Consider the following 16159-nt stretch of genomic DNA (forward strand, 5'->3'; position numbering starts at 1 on the left):
CCATCATACACTTCCTGCTCCTGTCATGTGATCCACACGAGCCTGTGGAGAAAAGTGCTGCCAGACAGGCCCGTTTAACCCTGACACTCCCCAGCCCATCAGCGTGTCAGAGCTCCTGATTTCCACCTGCTGCCCTCATGGTCCTGAAGAAGGAAGCCAGGCGTGTGAAAGGCAGAGTAGGTCTGCAGACACAGTTAAGCAGAAAACCACTTCAATGGCGACACAGATTAAAATCACAGAGAAATGTGCATTTAACATGGAGAAGTTCTGAAAGCATTTTACCTTCCAAAAGCCACAAATTCCCGAGTGTGTTAAGAAGAGAAAAATCATTTTTGGTTATTTTAGTCTCAAAGTAGGTACCAAATGATGAAAATAAACAAAAACTACAACCCCAAATCTCCCAACTCTGAAGATTTTATTGGTTTAGCCAAAAATGTCTTACCTTCATTTTGACCTTTGCACAGGAGGCCAGACTTTCTCTACAGCCTTTGTGGACAAAAGCACTACAATCTGAAAAGAGAGCAAAACCCCAGGTGACATTAATACACAGCAAACAGATCCCCCAGACTGATTTTCCACTGCCACAGCAACCGACAGACTGCCAGGTGAAGTCACTCACACGTCAGAATGTGACTAGCCGAAATTACAGATTGCAGCCCTCTTCTAGGAAGCAGGCATGCGATGCCATTTGGAGGAGGAGAAACAAGAGCAGATGTGATTTCCAATTAATAAAAACTAGAAATCTGAAACTTCTCGGGCAGGAAGCTGAGAGGCTACAAAACTAAAACTGAAAGCATCTGCCGTCAATATGTAAGTCTAAGTCACAAATAATACATAAATGATATACATTTACATATACATATAGACATTTACATATACATTTAATAACACCCACAAATAACACATAAATACAGCCCCTTAACACGGGCTGTGAAATCTGTATGGCTGTGTCAAAGGTGGAATGTGAATCTGAAAATCTACCTGTTGATGTCCTTTGACTTGGAAACCTAACTACCCTGAACTTTTTGCAACACCCCGAGTGAGTCAAGAGCCGCAGAAGAAAGGTCATCAGAACCACCCTAAAGCACCTCTGGGAGCCCTGACTCAAGAGAAAGTGGGAGACTTCCTGAATGATGAACAGAGATTTCCCACAAGATGAAGCACAGCCCATAATCCTCCAAGGACACGATTTTATTTCAACTCTTATTTCTCACTCCTTGGCCCACAAGGGCCACTGATGTAAAAACCCCTCCCTCTGTGCCTCACAAGGGTCATCATCAGCTTGTACTGCTGCCATAAAGTCATAAAACAGAACTGCGCCAGGAGGCCAGAGGTGAAGTAAAACAAATAAGAGAGCTGTCTGTGGGGACACCCCATGACGAGCATCTCTCCAGGGAAGGACTGCCTGAGAAAATCAACAGATACCACCCAGCAGGCAACGCTGAGTCAGGAAGCACCACGGGTCCTGCCTATGCTAACCCACGAATCATGGGCCAGGATGCTCTCCTGGTTCCCACGTACGGATTACGAGGATACTAGAATGGAGACTGCCAGAACCCCAGACCCCAGAGGCTTTTCCCCATTCCTTCCTCAATGCCTACTCGGTTCACAGGTCTCTTCCCTAATACCACCAGTCACAATGCGTTGGATAATCTTATGGTTTTCTCCTCCACTGAGTGCTCCTCTAGGGCAGGGTCCCTTCATCTACTGCCGAATCCTTAACTAGGTCTCCCTAGCATAATGCCTAGCTCATGCCACCTACTCAAACGTCTGTTTGAGATCTTATGTCTATTTTATCCAAACACCAAGTGCCCTGACACAACCTAGATTACAGTATGTCAAATATCTTATCAACACTAAAAGGAGTACTAGAAGAACAACCATCACACTAAATGTGATTTAGGTCCTGGCTCTCCTGATTAGTTAATGTTACCCTATGCAAGTTCCTTCTCTATAGGTCTCAGTTTCCTCAGACCTATAAAATGAAAGGAAGTACCACATTTTCCTCCAAGTTCCTTTTCTCTGTGATCCTATAAGACTCCTTATGCTACATCTCTTGAAGAAAGAGATAATTTTCCAAGTAAATCCACTAGCTTGTTCTATAAGGTTCATGTTGCAGAAGAGTTTTCAACTTAGTCATCTGAATTATCACTAGGACAGACCCATCCTTCAGGGCATGGTTAGGGAAAGTTCCAACTGGAGGAATCTTGGCTGAAGCTATTTCCATAAAAGAGGCGATAGGGAGCAACTCTACTTTTGTTGACAGGATGGCCCAGAGTGGGAACTTGTCTGGAAGTGGGGTGGGGTGAAGTATTCTGGGCCTTTTACTCTCAGGCCTACCAAGCCTTCTATCTAGCTAAGCTCTTCTAGCTCCACCCCAAGTGAAATTCACTGTCTGGTCATTTTTCTGATGTTAAACAATCAGAAGAGACATCCATTTACCAACGGCAGCATGAGGAGAGACTCTCCTGGGAAAGGCTCACTCAGGGAATCAACAAGAGGAAAAAACCTGGAAGGTTTTATCTCAGTCACAGCTCTATTCTTATTTCCATTGTTTTCTTCTCCAGGAGGAAGACTGCAAGGGAGCTACATGGATGCTATGCTCCCTGCAATTTCTACTGTTTGTGATCATGACCATTTCCACATAAGTCGTGAAACTGTTCCAGAAGTCAGCAGTTATAAAAGGGTTATGTATTATTGAATATTAATGCCAGGGTTTCTCAGCAACATCCCTTTCTGGGCACAAGGAAGGCTCTGCAGAACGAGACCCCTGGGGAGTGACTCATTCTAATCAGCAAAAGGAAACATTTTGAGGATATTTTTCTCAGGAACCGGAAACCACTGGCCCTCATTAAATTGTCTAGTTCTCTGCTACTTGAAAATAAGGATACATTTTGATAAAGAAAAAAGCAGAATCACAAATAGAAATCCACATAACTCTGAGATGCCAATGCTGTTATGCCCTTCTATACATCAGGCAATGTAATTCATATTCCAGGATCTAGACTTGGTGAACTTTGGCTAAAGACTTTAAGCTCCACTAGCCAATGGTCTTCCAGAAAGGGTCAAAGAGGCAACAGGTGGGCTAGACCGTTTGTCTTTATTGATTTGTATTCAAAACTTTTTGCCTCTCACTTCTCAGAAACTTTTTTAATGGCTACCCATCATCTTTAGGATAAAGCCCAAACTTCTTACTTAGCTTGACATAGCCCATCATGTGCTGTGTACATTTCTAGCCCCTTGCCATGTTGTCACACCTCTGAGCTCTGAACAAACTGTTTCCTGTACTTGTGTCCCTATCCCTCTCTTCCTTCCCTGACTAGGTTGGCAGGAGTCAGCTCTCTGAAGTCTTCTCTGACTCTCGCAGGGAAGATAAGACTCCCCACCTCTATGCTTCTGGTATTCCATGCTTGCCTCTGCCATGGTACTGTACTGTGATGGCCACACTCTTCCACTGGAGAGAAAACTCCTGGAGGGAGTCTAACTCTGTCTTTCTAAATTTTATATCCCTACCCCCAGCCTCCGGCCCACAGTAAGCACTAGATGTCTGAAGGAGGGAGACGGGTGGGCAGGTGAGCTCCAAGCTGCTAGACCCACAGCACGAAGTATAACAAAGTAGTTGAGGCAAACATGTATATTCATCTTCTAGTGAGACAGAACATGTTTCCCCTCCATCAGCCCCACTATCCTTACTCAGGGTACATGTCTCCCCTCCCCTGCTACACAGATGCCTGGGACCACGGAGTGGTCTTGTCGATCCATCATCTCTTTCTCATGCACAGGCTTTCCAGCTCCCCTCCCCGTCTTTTCCCTCTGTCTTTCACATACATCTTCTTTAATCCCATTCTTCCTTACCCTCTCTTGAGTCTTGCCTAGGTACCCTAGGAGAACCTCTTCTTCACTCCATTTTACTTAAACAAAATACACTTTAAAACATGGGTGATAAGAATATGAGGAAAACTAATGAATTCATATCATGGACAAAGAAAAGCACACATTTCGAAATGGAATTAAAGGTAGTGCCACATCCAACAACACCATCTTAAAAATGTTTAAAACTCCTCATAAAACAGTAAGACAAAGAACCAAACAGAAAAACAATACAAAGACTGTGAACAGGCAATTCACAAAAAACACAAAATGGTGCTCAAGCTCTCTAGAAATTAGAGAAATGCCAGCTCAAACAACATAGAAATATCATTTCACGTCCAACCAGATTGGCCAAAATAAAAGTCTGCCAGTTCTAGGTACTGGTGAGGATATGGTGATGCAGGAGCTCGCATCATCTGCCGATGGACGATACATACATTTTGGAAAGTAATTTGGCAACATCTAGTAAAGGTAAAAACGTGCTCACTTTATGAATTAGCAATTCCCTTCTTGGTATATAGCCTGGTGATACACACAAGTACAATTAAGGATGTTCCCTGCGGCACTGTTTGTAACAGACAGAAATTGGAAATAACCCAAATGACTTAGCAGTGGAACAGATTTGATATATTAAAAAATGAAATACCACATAAGAGTTAGAAGTCAATAATCTAGATCCACGTGTTTCAATATCCTGTCTGGATCCCCCAAATATGATGCTGAGGAGAATAAAGCAAGTTACAGAATGAGATATACTGTATGGTACCACTTATATAAACTAAAAACAAAAAAAAAATTTTTAATATTGTTTATATATAGGATAGTTATAAAACATTGGCTACATACACACTGAATTCATGATAGTGTTTGTCTTGGGGAGGAAGGAAGAGGAATGGGATTAGGCAGGGCAACAGGGGAATTCAACCTTAACTATAATGGTTTATTTCTTCAAAACTGAAAAATAATCTAAAGTAATACGACAAAACGTTACTTTTTTTTTCATCTTGAGTAATGGGCACATAGGTGTTGGTTATGTTATCCATGTACTATTTTATATTAGTGTGTTCTTTTTTAAAACCCAAATTCTAATTCCTTCAAAGTTCCCTGCATTTGCTTATCTTTTAAAACAAATATAAAACAATTTTCAACTAGATTTTATGATCTTATATTCCAGTTAAAAAACAGCATTTTCTCCTTTGCTGTAATGAAAATCGATATTTTAGGCATGAATGGGCAACACAGGGTGATGGATTTGCTTGAGAACTTGCCACTAATTCTGATCTACAAAAATGACCAACTAGTACACCGTGGACAGAACTTGCTCTCAAGTTGCATTCTTCCTGTTCCTTTCCTCCCCATCAGTTCCTTCACCCTATAGAGAATTAAACAATGGGAAAGGTACAATCACTTTTAAACAGATTTTAGCAATATTCAAGTTCTCAGGCCAGTGTTTGAGATTTAAAAGACAACTGCAATTGATGAATCATAAAAGCAGAAGTAATAGTTAAAATGCACTTCTGGTAAACAACTTTTCACACAAATTCACTTTAGTTAACTGAGACATGTCCCCAAACCCACAACCCAGCTGAAAATTTTAATATGCTTTATTAACATGGTCACAAGTCTTAGAGATAAACAGTTTGCATGGATGTCTGCTTAACTTACTCAAGTACCTACTTGCAAACCACTCTACTTGTTACCAGGCTGTCCTGGACTCAGTTCATGGCAATGGTTTTAGAGGTATACGTGGGTGATTTAGAAACTCCGGCCCCACTGACATCAGCCAAAGTCGGTGTGGTTAAAAACCTCTGTTTTGGAAAACAGGCAATTACTGAGAACTTAAGAATCAAAGACAAATCTAATACACTTTCAAGCTCTCTGCCACAAACTATACCATGTTGTTAGGGAGATCAAAGAATTATTTGGCCTTTTATTTATTTTTCAAAAAGATTTCCTGATAGCAGTAAGCAATATACTTTCATTCTTTAAAGTTCTTCATAAAGGTCTTGGCACAGTGGTTTATGGCAACAGAGCTGACCCTTAATTAGACTCCTCTGAACTTAAAAGCAAACAGCCCAGCCTTCAACTTCTTGCTACAAGGAGGCATCAAACAAAAGGATATGAAGGAAAACCCACATGACTGGGAGCTATCATCTATCTGTTGCTGCATTTTTTTTAACCTCTGCCACCAGATCTTTGGTGAACTGGAATATACTATACGCTCTCTTTCAGCAGAAAAATCAAACAACCCGTTAGAGAGACTGGCTTAAGAAAATCAGCATTAGGAAGGGTAAGAGGAGTGGCCATGCCAAATTGAAATTACAGCATGGCATATTCCAGGCCTCCCTGTTACGGGAAGGATTCACCTTGAGTTGTGTTGGGGACCTGAAGGAAGGGCTCTTCTGCCACTTCAGTCCAGTGGGCGATGTGCTGAAGAGTTCCTCCTAGAGACAGGTCTGAGCAGCAAAACCCATCTGGGGAAAATTCTCTGACCCTTCTTAAGGATAAAGGTTGGCAAATTTTTTAACTTTAAGGAGAGAAAGGTGCAACTTCTTCCTACTGTGTCAACCCTAACCAAGAAAACTCAAACAAAACAACAAAAACAAAAAAACATTTAAATGCCAACAATTTAGAAATACACGCTCCAAAATTATTTCCACAACTTCTTGTTTAAATTCTTTGGGGAGTGTGAGACACTGCCTGGTCTGGACTGATAGAGTGTAGATACAAAAGCCTTGTAAGATATTCTTGGTAGCTGGTGTAATAACCACAATGCTGATGTACAGGACAAGAGGAAAGCCACAAATGAGCCAAATCATCTTAGCTGAAGTGCTCACCTAGCAGCAGTTTTCAGAAGAACACTGGTAAACAAATGAACAAAACCCAAAATGAAAGTGCTCTGTTTGGATAAGAATTGACTTTATTGCTTCGGCTCTTTCACCTTCCTTTTCCATAAACGAACTTCTTTTCCTTAATCAGTTATATGTATTTTACTATCTAAGCAATGAATTCTAAATACGAGAAAACTGCCTATCTAGAGAGCTGTCTTCCTGGATAAAATCTAAAGCTGAATCCAACCATCACACACATTCTAAACTCTTATGTTTCCTACTTAGATTGCAGCTGGTCTACTTGTTTATTTTTTTAATCAAGAGAACCAACCTACCACAAAAGTACTCAGAAGCTGCTAACACAACAGAAAATAAATCCACAATAATCTCAATGTCATTTTACATCTGTTTAAAGCAAACAAAACAGAACCACTGGCAAGATCCAAAAAACCCCGAACAGAACGGATTCCATACTCTGAAAGACTCCACACCAAGCATTCCAAAGACCAAATTATTTGTGGCAGCTGGAAAGAACAGCTGATTATTCAAGGAAAGCTTTACATAACTACAAGAAGTAAGAACTGGAAAGACGCTCTTCTCCTTTCTCCACTCAAGTCACTGAAATCCTAAAATAAGAGTAGAGTTTTGGCTGAGTTTAAAAAAAACAAACAAACAACACACACAACCCTGTCAAGTTTCTCATAAATTAAATTACTTTGAAGTAGTCCCGACACGGGGCTTCAGTTCCTGCGCTCACCATTTGCTTGTTTTCCAGGAGCAGACTGCAGAGGAACCACAGGGAGGCTTCGCTCCTGCTCCTTGCTATTTCTAACATCTGTGATCTCGACCATTTCCACCTAAGGGACTCAGCTTTCACCACGACTATGACTTCAGACCGGTCCAGGTGTGTTCTACTGGGGTCAAGAGATGCTGATTTGTTTTAAAAATTCTATCCTGCTGAATCTCTTAATATTTGAATGCAAAAAGATATATTAAAGTGAATAAAAACATTTGAAAGATGGGCGAAGATCAACATCAACCATCGTCACACATAACCATGACGAACCATGCAGCTGATCTCTCTAAACCACGAGTCAAAACTGACTGAGCAGCCACTTGGGGTCTGAGGCTCCAGGGTCAGCAAACAGGGTTAATGTTAAACCAAAAAAGGGAAGCTAAGAGCACAAGGGTTTCCTGGGAGTTAAATGAACTGGAGGGATGCTATGTTTCCAGAGACCCCTGGGAAGATCCTGGACATGAGAGGGGATGGAGGGAGGGGGGGAAAAAGAATCTGAGTCCCCAGATTACTCATATTTTCCACTTCCTGCCAAGGTTACAGATGGTGCTTCACACACACAAACATGCACTGCAGGCACTGTTCTTCAGGAAGCTGGAGAGAACCAGCCCATTACTTTTGTTCCTTTGGGAAGATGACTACATGTTGTTCCTTTGCTTTCAAGCCTTGATTTTTTTCCCTCTTTTTATAAGTGGCAGGCAGCAGCACCCTGTCAACATACAGACCTTAATGCCACCACTAAATGTCGAGCTTATTTCAACATTACCTCTGGAGCGGACTGCAAAGGTATAGTTGAGATAGGTAGCCCCTAAGATTCTGAGGTGGGGTGGTATTTAAACTAAAAATGTATTTTTGCACCTTAGGTGCATAGTAGGGTAATAATCAGGCCCTATCAAACAGTTCCTTTTTTGCCGTCTGATTCTTTCAGTTTATTTATTTATTTTAAATTTTATTTAAAAAAATTTTTTTGGCCACACCACACGGCATGTGGGATCTTAGTTCCCCGACCAGGGATTGAACCCACGTCCCCTGCACTGGAAGCACAGAGTCTTAACCACTGGACCACCAGGGAAGTCCCTTGATTCTTTCAGTTTAAACTGAAAAACATTAACTTTTCTTCCTTGTTTTGCTAAGCGGGTAGAACTAAGATAATCTGTGACATTTTCAGTTTGATCAAGTGATTTCCATAAATCAAAGAACCGCTGGCAGAGGACATGATGACGATACTTCCTCTCCAAACAGAAAAGACTCTTGTGATGACACACTGGACTCCATGAAATAATCTGCTTCCAAAAGAAATAGACACCTGAGGTGACTTTAACATTAAAAATTACAAATTAAACCAAAAAACCCCCATCCTACTTACTATAAACACTGTTAGCATAAAACTAGTAGTCGACCTATTTTACTGATTTTCTACTTTTAAAAAGTCTTAAATAAAATATTGTTATATTGTGTGCTATCAAATATGTAAAATATTTAGTATAGATATTTGAACTATAATTTTAACATTTACTTTTGAAGTCAATAAAAGAGACAATGAAGTTGTTTTGATGGATCCAAAAATGAGAAATCAGGTGCATATTATACTTGGAATTCACTTAACTACCTCAGCATCTAATTTATGTCTGTATTTAGTTTTGCGTACATAACATAGAGAATATCTTCATTTTCATAGATAAGCTGGTACAAATATTAGCAGTTAAAAAAATGGCTTGCCTTGCAATTATATTACATTCTTCAATTAATTCGAGATGGAAGGAAAAATCCAAACAAGTAGGTAGACTGACAGCTAAAGTTAATATGCTGATGTTAAAATTTGGTTACACTTTTGAGCATGTATATTTTTAAGTGAGTTTTAAATTAGTTTAAATCCAAAAATCTGGAACTTCCAAAACACCTGTTCCACAAAAAACATTCTGAAAACCACTGTCCTATCTACCGAACTATTTAATTACTACACAGATGTGTGGCTCAGAACTTTAGTCTACAAGTCTCAAACCTCTTTTTTTGTTTTAAATTTATTTAATATATTTTATTTTTTGCCGTGTTGGTTCTTTGTTGCTGCGTGTGGGCTTTTCTCTAGTTGCGGCGAGTGGGGGCTACTCTTCGTTGCGGCGTGCGGGCTTCTCATTGCGGTGCCTCCTCTTGTTGCGGAGCACGGGCTCTAGGCGCGCGGGCTCAGCAGCTGTGGCGCACGGGCTTAGTTGCTCCGCGGCATGTGGGATCTTCCTGGACCAGGGCTTGAACCCGTGTCCCTTGCATTGGCAGGCGGATTCTTAACCACTGTGCCACCAGGGAAGCCCTCAAACCTCTTAAGTCTGTTTTTTCCTCATCAGTACCAGACCCCACACAAGTGATTCTCCATGGGTTGCTCTGGTATCCTTGGGTCATAGAAGTTTCCAAAAGGTATCCCAGGTGTCCTCTCCAGGGCGAGTTCTGCCACAAGCTATACTGACAGCATAAAGCAGTTCAACAGTCTGAGGTGCCCTAGCTGTATTTCATCATGAAGTGAGTCCAATAAGAGACTTTCTATTTATGTTTCACAGGAAAAGGTATGAAGAAAACAAAACTGGGTTTAGGATGCCTGGTTAAAAGAGGTGTGTTCTCCTACATCATAGTGGGTATTTTTGCTACCTGACAAATCAATCATATGTCAGTTGCAGGTTCAGTAGTCACTGTAGTCTAACACAGACTAACGATACAGTCAAGGAGAGTATAATTCAACTCTTTTAACCTGGAAATAATGTATACTCAAAAATCAATGACAATGATAAGATGTTTCATACACTGACATGCATTAGACAACTTTTTCCAGCCTGCATTTAAATTGAAAAGTTATCTGGAGCTAGTCATGGAAAGAGTCATCCACTCACTATAACCACAAACCTACGGTCCTCTATAGCACAAAGAAAAGGATTCTTTGGGTCCTCAAACAAGATTTTCTCTCTCTTTTGTCCCTAAAGCTTCTGATAATATTTCACTTCACAACTCAGAACTGAGAGTTGGTGGAATCAACGATACTGCTTCTTATTCATGCTGGTGCTATACAGAGCAACTCTCTGTAGGTCTTCTGTCAGGCTGACTGCTTTCCAGAGATCATTTTGCTCTTTGTCATTAAGTTCTTCATTCAACATCAACATATTTTGCTCTTTCATCAGAGACCAGCTGACAACCAGAAAAACCTTTGAAACTACCAGTGATCTGATGTTTACATTTTTTTTTACTCAGAGAAACAATATTTAAGTACAGTCTTAAAAAATTCAAACAACACAAAAGTATAAAATAAAAACTTAGTCCCCTTCAATCTCTCCTCTCCTATCCTCTTTTTCAAATTGTTAACAGTTTGGTGTATATCCTTTTAGATATTCTCATACATCTACGTAAACAATTACTGTTTACTTCTTGGCTTTCTATAAATTGGGATCATACATACAGTTCTATTTATTGCCTCTCAAGTTATCAAAATGTCTTGGAAATCTGTCTGTACCTGCAGAGCTATCCCAGTGGCTGGCAAACCGTGGCCTGGGGGCCGAAGTCAGCCATCTGTTTTGTAAATACGGACTTATTGGAACATAGTCACATTCACATTTATGCCTTGTCTATGGCTGCTTTTGTGCTGCAAGAGCTGGGTAGGGTAGTCACCACAGACACCCAATAGTCTGCAGAGCCTAATGTACTTACTATCAGTTCCTTCACAGAAAAAGCCTGCCGACCTTCGATCTATTCTATTTTTACTATTGGCCTAATATTCCACCTGATGAATATATTATATTTTACTGTTGGATATTTAGTTCCTTTAAAATTTTCCACAATATGAATAATCCTGCAATGAGTAAGTACCAAGGATTATACCTTGAGAACTCTTTTTTCTTTCTTTAATTTATTTATTTTTGGCTGCGTTGGGTCTTTGCTGCGCGTGGGCTTTCTCTAGTTGCGGCGAACGGGCTGCTCTTCATTGTGGTGCGCAGGCTTCTCACTGCAGTGGCTTCTCTTGTTGCAGAGCATGGGCCCTAGGTGCGCGGGCTTCAGTAGTTGTTGCTCACGGGCTCTAGAGCACAGGCTCAGTAGTTGTGGTGCACGGGCTCAGTTGCTCTGCGGCATGTGGGATCTTCCCGGACCAGGGCTTGAACCCGTGTCCCCTGCACTGGCAGGCAGATTCTTAACCACTGCACCACCAGGGAAGTCCCGAGAACTCTTCTTATAAGCTGTGTAATAAGCAACTTGAGAAAGGTGCCTCTAATTATATATTCCAACCACTAAAAAGAAAGGATCATCATGTGATGTGATAGAGGTGCTAAATATGGCTACAATGGCAATCAGATTACAATATATATTACAATATATAAATGCATCAAATTAACGCTTTGCATTCTTTAAGTTTACACAATGTTACATGTCAAATATATTCAGTTTTGAGAAAAAAGAGTAAGAGAAAGGTGCCTGGCACATTCAGCTGCTCAATGAATATTTGTTGATGAACTGCTTTTGAATGAACCACAGTGTCTTGCAGAGTTCAGGCAACTGATCTTTGCTGAATAACTTAAGAAACTCAAATGCATACTTATTGGTAGTTAAATGTAAAAAATAAATCCAGTTTGAAGTCATCAAGATCTCCTAGAATATTCACCCAGCTCTCCCCCACTGAAGCACAGGACAGAGTGGAAGCCATTTTCTCTTTTATATACATAATAAATATAAATCAGAACAATCCACTGAGGACACAGAACACTGAAGTATGTGAAAATCTCCATGAAGATTCTTCAAGAACTACTTTCATTCTTGAAGTTTTATTCCGTTATTTTTCAAACCTACCCCTTGGTTGTGTAGTACTCTGAGCAGTAGAGAGCATCCCCTCAACTGGGGACAGGATATGCGGTCTCAGGGCACACAGTGGGAGCTGGAACTGAGACCCCTAAATAAAGCCAACAGCTTTAAACTAAAGACTGTAACAGCCATGCTGAAGGGCCTGGAAAAAGTTCACCTACTACTGGCCCTGCAGAAGCAGCAAGGAAACCTGCCCTCCCCAGGACGCTGAGTGAGAATTCTGTATCACATATGAATCCAGGGTCCAAATTTACACCATCCATATCTCCTGGAACCCTGAGTTAAGAAATCTTCTCTAGAGGTTTAATGGAATCCCAATCTAGGAATGATGAAACCCTGAGGGATCCAGCTGAAACAAATGCAGAACTGCTGCCTCACAGGGTCACTGTGACAAAACAGGGAATCTAGAGGTTCCCACGGGAGGGAAAAATCTCTTATAAAGCTGAAGCTGAACTTACGAAAAAAAAAAAATACCCAGATACCATGTAAGGAAGCAAACTGCTATGAAGAAGCATTAGCAAATGCACAGGCAAGAGAAGATGTTGAGTTATTAAAAGTCCCTAATGGAAAGAACAGGATCTATACTGTTTGGGGATTTTCTTTTCTGCATGCTCAGTTATACAGTAGTTTTCTAAAAAATATATTTTATTGAAAATACATATTTAAAAATTACGTTTTATAGCAGAAAGCAGGTGTTCAGTCTGCTGTACTGATGAAGTTCCTTGAATATTAATTTCATGCTGCCAGTCAAGAAATACGATCTTTCCCTATTCTTCTCTGAGACCAGTACTCCCAAAATGGAGATCAGGCACTTTGCAGGAGGGATGCACAAAATGATTCTTTGAAATAGAGGAGGAAAGTTTTACAGCTCTCACTTATATTGACTTAAAAGAGAAATGGAGTTAATATACAGACTGATAAATGGGTACCTCACTCAGCCTTAATGTTAGGCGGCTTCCTGTTATGTTTGATCCTAGAGGATTCTGGAAGGAAGAAGAGGCCATCGGAAGGTAGGTCAGGGATGTGTAACAGTGGCACCCTTCCTCGTTTGTTTACTTTCAGCATCTTGTGATGAATGGAAATTTACAGGTGCTCAATAAAGTAAACTTATAAATTATATTTAGTTTCAACTAAAATAAAATGAAAAAGAGACAAATTCCTGCAAAGAAACTGTGCATCTAAGACAATATAAAGAAGACTAATAACTAACCAGCAAACAAGAAAATGGCAAACCTGACTTCTCATTCCTAGAATGAGCTCCTTGTAATTATAGTATAGGACATGTATGTATGTAATTTTTTACACACACACTACACACACACACATACCCCGTGTGAGTAGACTAAGTATGTTTTAATGATAGATAAACATACTAAAAAGTGCTTGGTGATACTGCCCTAGACAACCAAGTTATTCTAGCATTGAGAAGCTGTCTGTGTCCAGTGGCTAAGAAACCAAACTGGTGACTGGTGTCCTAAGAATGACTCCTATTAGAACCTGGGCTCCAGAGTAACATGCTGGGGGGATACTGAACAGTGACAGTCTCGAGGTCACATAAAATGTATTACTACGTTGGAGTCGTTATCATCGTCCTGGTAAGTCACACATGAAGGAGGACATAAATGTGTGTGACATCTGTACACGAGGATGAAAAAAGAGATGAGAGCTCCCTGGAAGTTTTCTTTAAAAAAAAAAAAAAAAAAAAGGACAGTAAAACAAATATGGCTGTAGACAATATTGGGGTATAATATATCCATAAGAGGCATTTTACAAGCACGTGAGCGTTAACGCCAGTCTTTTAAAAAGTCACAACAGCTGCAGCATGGATAAGATAGGCTGTGTGCCAGCTGTCACTCCACTCTTTCTCTAAATATCAAGGAAGCAAGTGAGTGGAAATTATTATTGCAGTAACTTTGACTCTGCTCAAATAAAGTTTTAAAAATTTCAAATTTCAGTAACTTAACTATTTTTAGTAACAGATCACTTGGGATACTTCACGTAAATGACTGAAATCAAGACAATGTCATGACATCATGGTCTGAGAAGTGCTTCTTGGAGTCTGAGTTAGTCACTATTTGGTCTGAATTGGTTACAGGTATGACAAGATGCGAATCACCTCAGCCTCTGGAAGAGTGGACCTTCACACTGGCCACTTCTGACCACAAGCAGCCTCCTTGATTTTCCTTGGTGTGTACAATGGATATTATTACTTTCTATCTGTGTGCAACCACAAAATTTTGAGATGTAGTGCCTCAGGGCAAGGATCTGCAAATTAACAGCCTGTGGGCCAAATCTGGCCTGTAACCTATTTTTGTATGGCCCGTGAACTACAAAGGGTTTTTACATTTTTAAATGGTTGAAAAAATAGAAAAGATTAATATTCCATGACACATGAAAATTACATGAAATTCAAATTTCACTGCCCATAAATGAAGTTTTACTGGAACACAGCCATACTCATTGGTTTATGTATTATCTATGGCTGCCTTTGCACTACAGCAGCAGAGTTCAGTAGTGTGGCAGAGACTGTATTGCCCATGAAGTCTAAGAAGTCTGCTATCTGCTCCTAGACAGAAGAAGTTGGCCATCCTCTGTCTCAGAGCATCTTGTCAAAACCAGGAAGCACGTTCAGTTAACAGACTTGGCTTTAAGGTGGTAGTAAGCAGGTCAGCAAGAGGTCAATACGGAACGTCTCTGCACACGAAGGTACTCTCCCTCTCCCTTGGCAGTTTCCATGACTTGACGTTGGTCAATGGCTGAAGCATATACCAAAGTACTAGAGTATTTTAAAAAAATGAGCATATATGACCTGACAAGGGACTGCTGGGTAGCTTGAGGGTTTGAGGTTATGAGACTGCTTTCATGCTGAGATGGACTTCTGGAATAAGGTAGTGGCTTAGGGACAACGGGACAGAATATTTAAAATTCGGCTGTCTGAAAAAATTATAGGCTGTATGTTATATATCTAGAATTAATTTCTTCAATGCTATTCAAAGAAAGATAGAAAAAAGGCTACTTCTCCACATAAACGAGGAACAGATCAGGGGTGGGAAGGACAGGAAACTAGAAATGAGTTTTTCTGAGGCAAGAGCGTTCCATCACACAGGAAGAAGCACGTCTCTTACTTGCACAAGTATAGGCGTCTTTGTTGGTGAAAGGCTTCGTGCACTGGCTACAGCTGATGGGACCCACAACAGGGATGGAACTGAAAGTGTGCCCGTTCACAGTCTTCTTGTCCTTCTCCTTCTCTTTGGAATCTTTCTCCTTCTCCTTAATTTTATCTTTCTCCTTTTCCTTTTCCTGCCAAAGAAAACAATCGACAGTTAACTGAAGGCCTTCAGTTAACACTAGAAGGCCTTCCCTTCTGGAAGGGTACCCAGCTGGCATGTGGTCAACAGTGGCTGGTGAATGTTTTGGATGAAAATTCGGAACACTGTCCTGGACAAAATTTTTTTTTATTAAGCTGTGGACATTTGAGCTACATTAGAAAAACCTTAAGAGGACTGGGAAGGCTAAACAGTTCTGTCAGTGGCTTATTCACTGGTTATTTATGCCAGCAGACACATTCATTGCCCAATGACCAGCACCAGAGAGAAAGAGGCTTCTGGTGCTGGAGGAGGAGGAGTCTGCAGTGGCCGTGAATCGGCCCACAGGGGAAGCCAGCAATGAGTTCAGGGCCAGCTGCAGGCAGGAAGCAGAAGAAAGGATGGTGACAGTTCTGGGACCAGCCTGAGGGAGAGGAAAGATGATTGGGCAGCATCAAAAATGACTCGAGGGTCCCCCCTCTGACTGCCTCCCAGCCATCACATATCCCCACGTGAGGGCACGTCTCTGA

General features: G+C 40.8%; 1 protein-coding gene across 12 annotated transcripts in view; it reads right to left on the reverse strand.

Moving 5' to 3' along the window:
- Positions 1-16159, reverse strand: part of AKAP13 (A-kinase anchoring protein 13) — a 351713-nt gene that overhangs the window by 35119 nt on the left and 300435 nt on the right. For all 12 annotated transcript variants that reach the window (XM_057541952.1, XM_057541951.1, XM_057541950.1 and 9 more), the window contains 2 exons: positions 15450-15624; positions 443-510 (listed from right to left, as the gene is read on the reverse strand). In XM_057541952.1, the coding sequence (XP_057397935.1) occupies positions 443-510; positions 15450-15624 (243 nt within the window). The remainder of the gene's footprint in view (positions 1-442; positions 511-15449; positions 15625-16159) is intronic.

The sequence above is a fragment of the Balaenoptera acutorostrata genome, chromosome 3 (genome assembly GCF_949987535.1).
Source record: "Balaenoptera acutorostrata chromosome 3, mBalAcu1.1, whole genome shotgun sequence".
Taxonomy (NCBI): Eukaryota; Metazoa; Chordata; class Mammalia; order Artiodactyla; family Balaenopteridae; genus Balaenoptera; species Balaenoptera acutorostrata.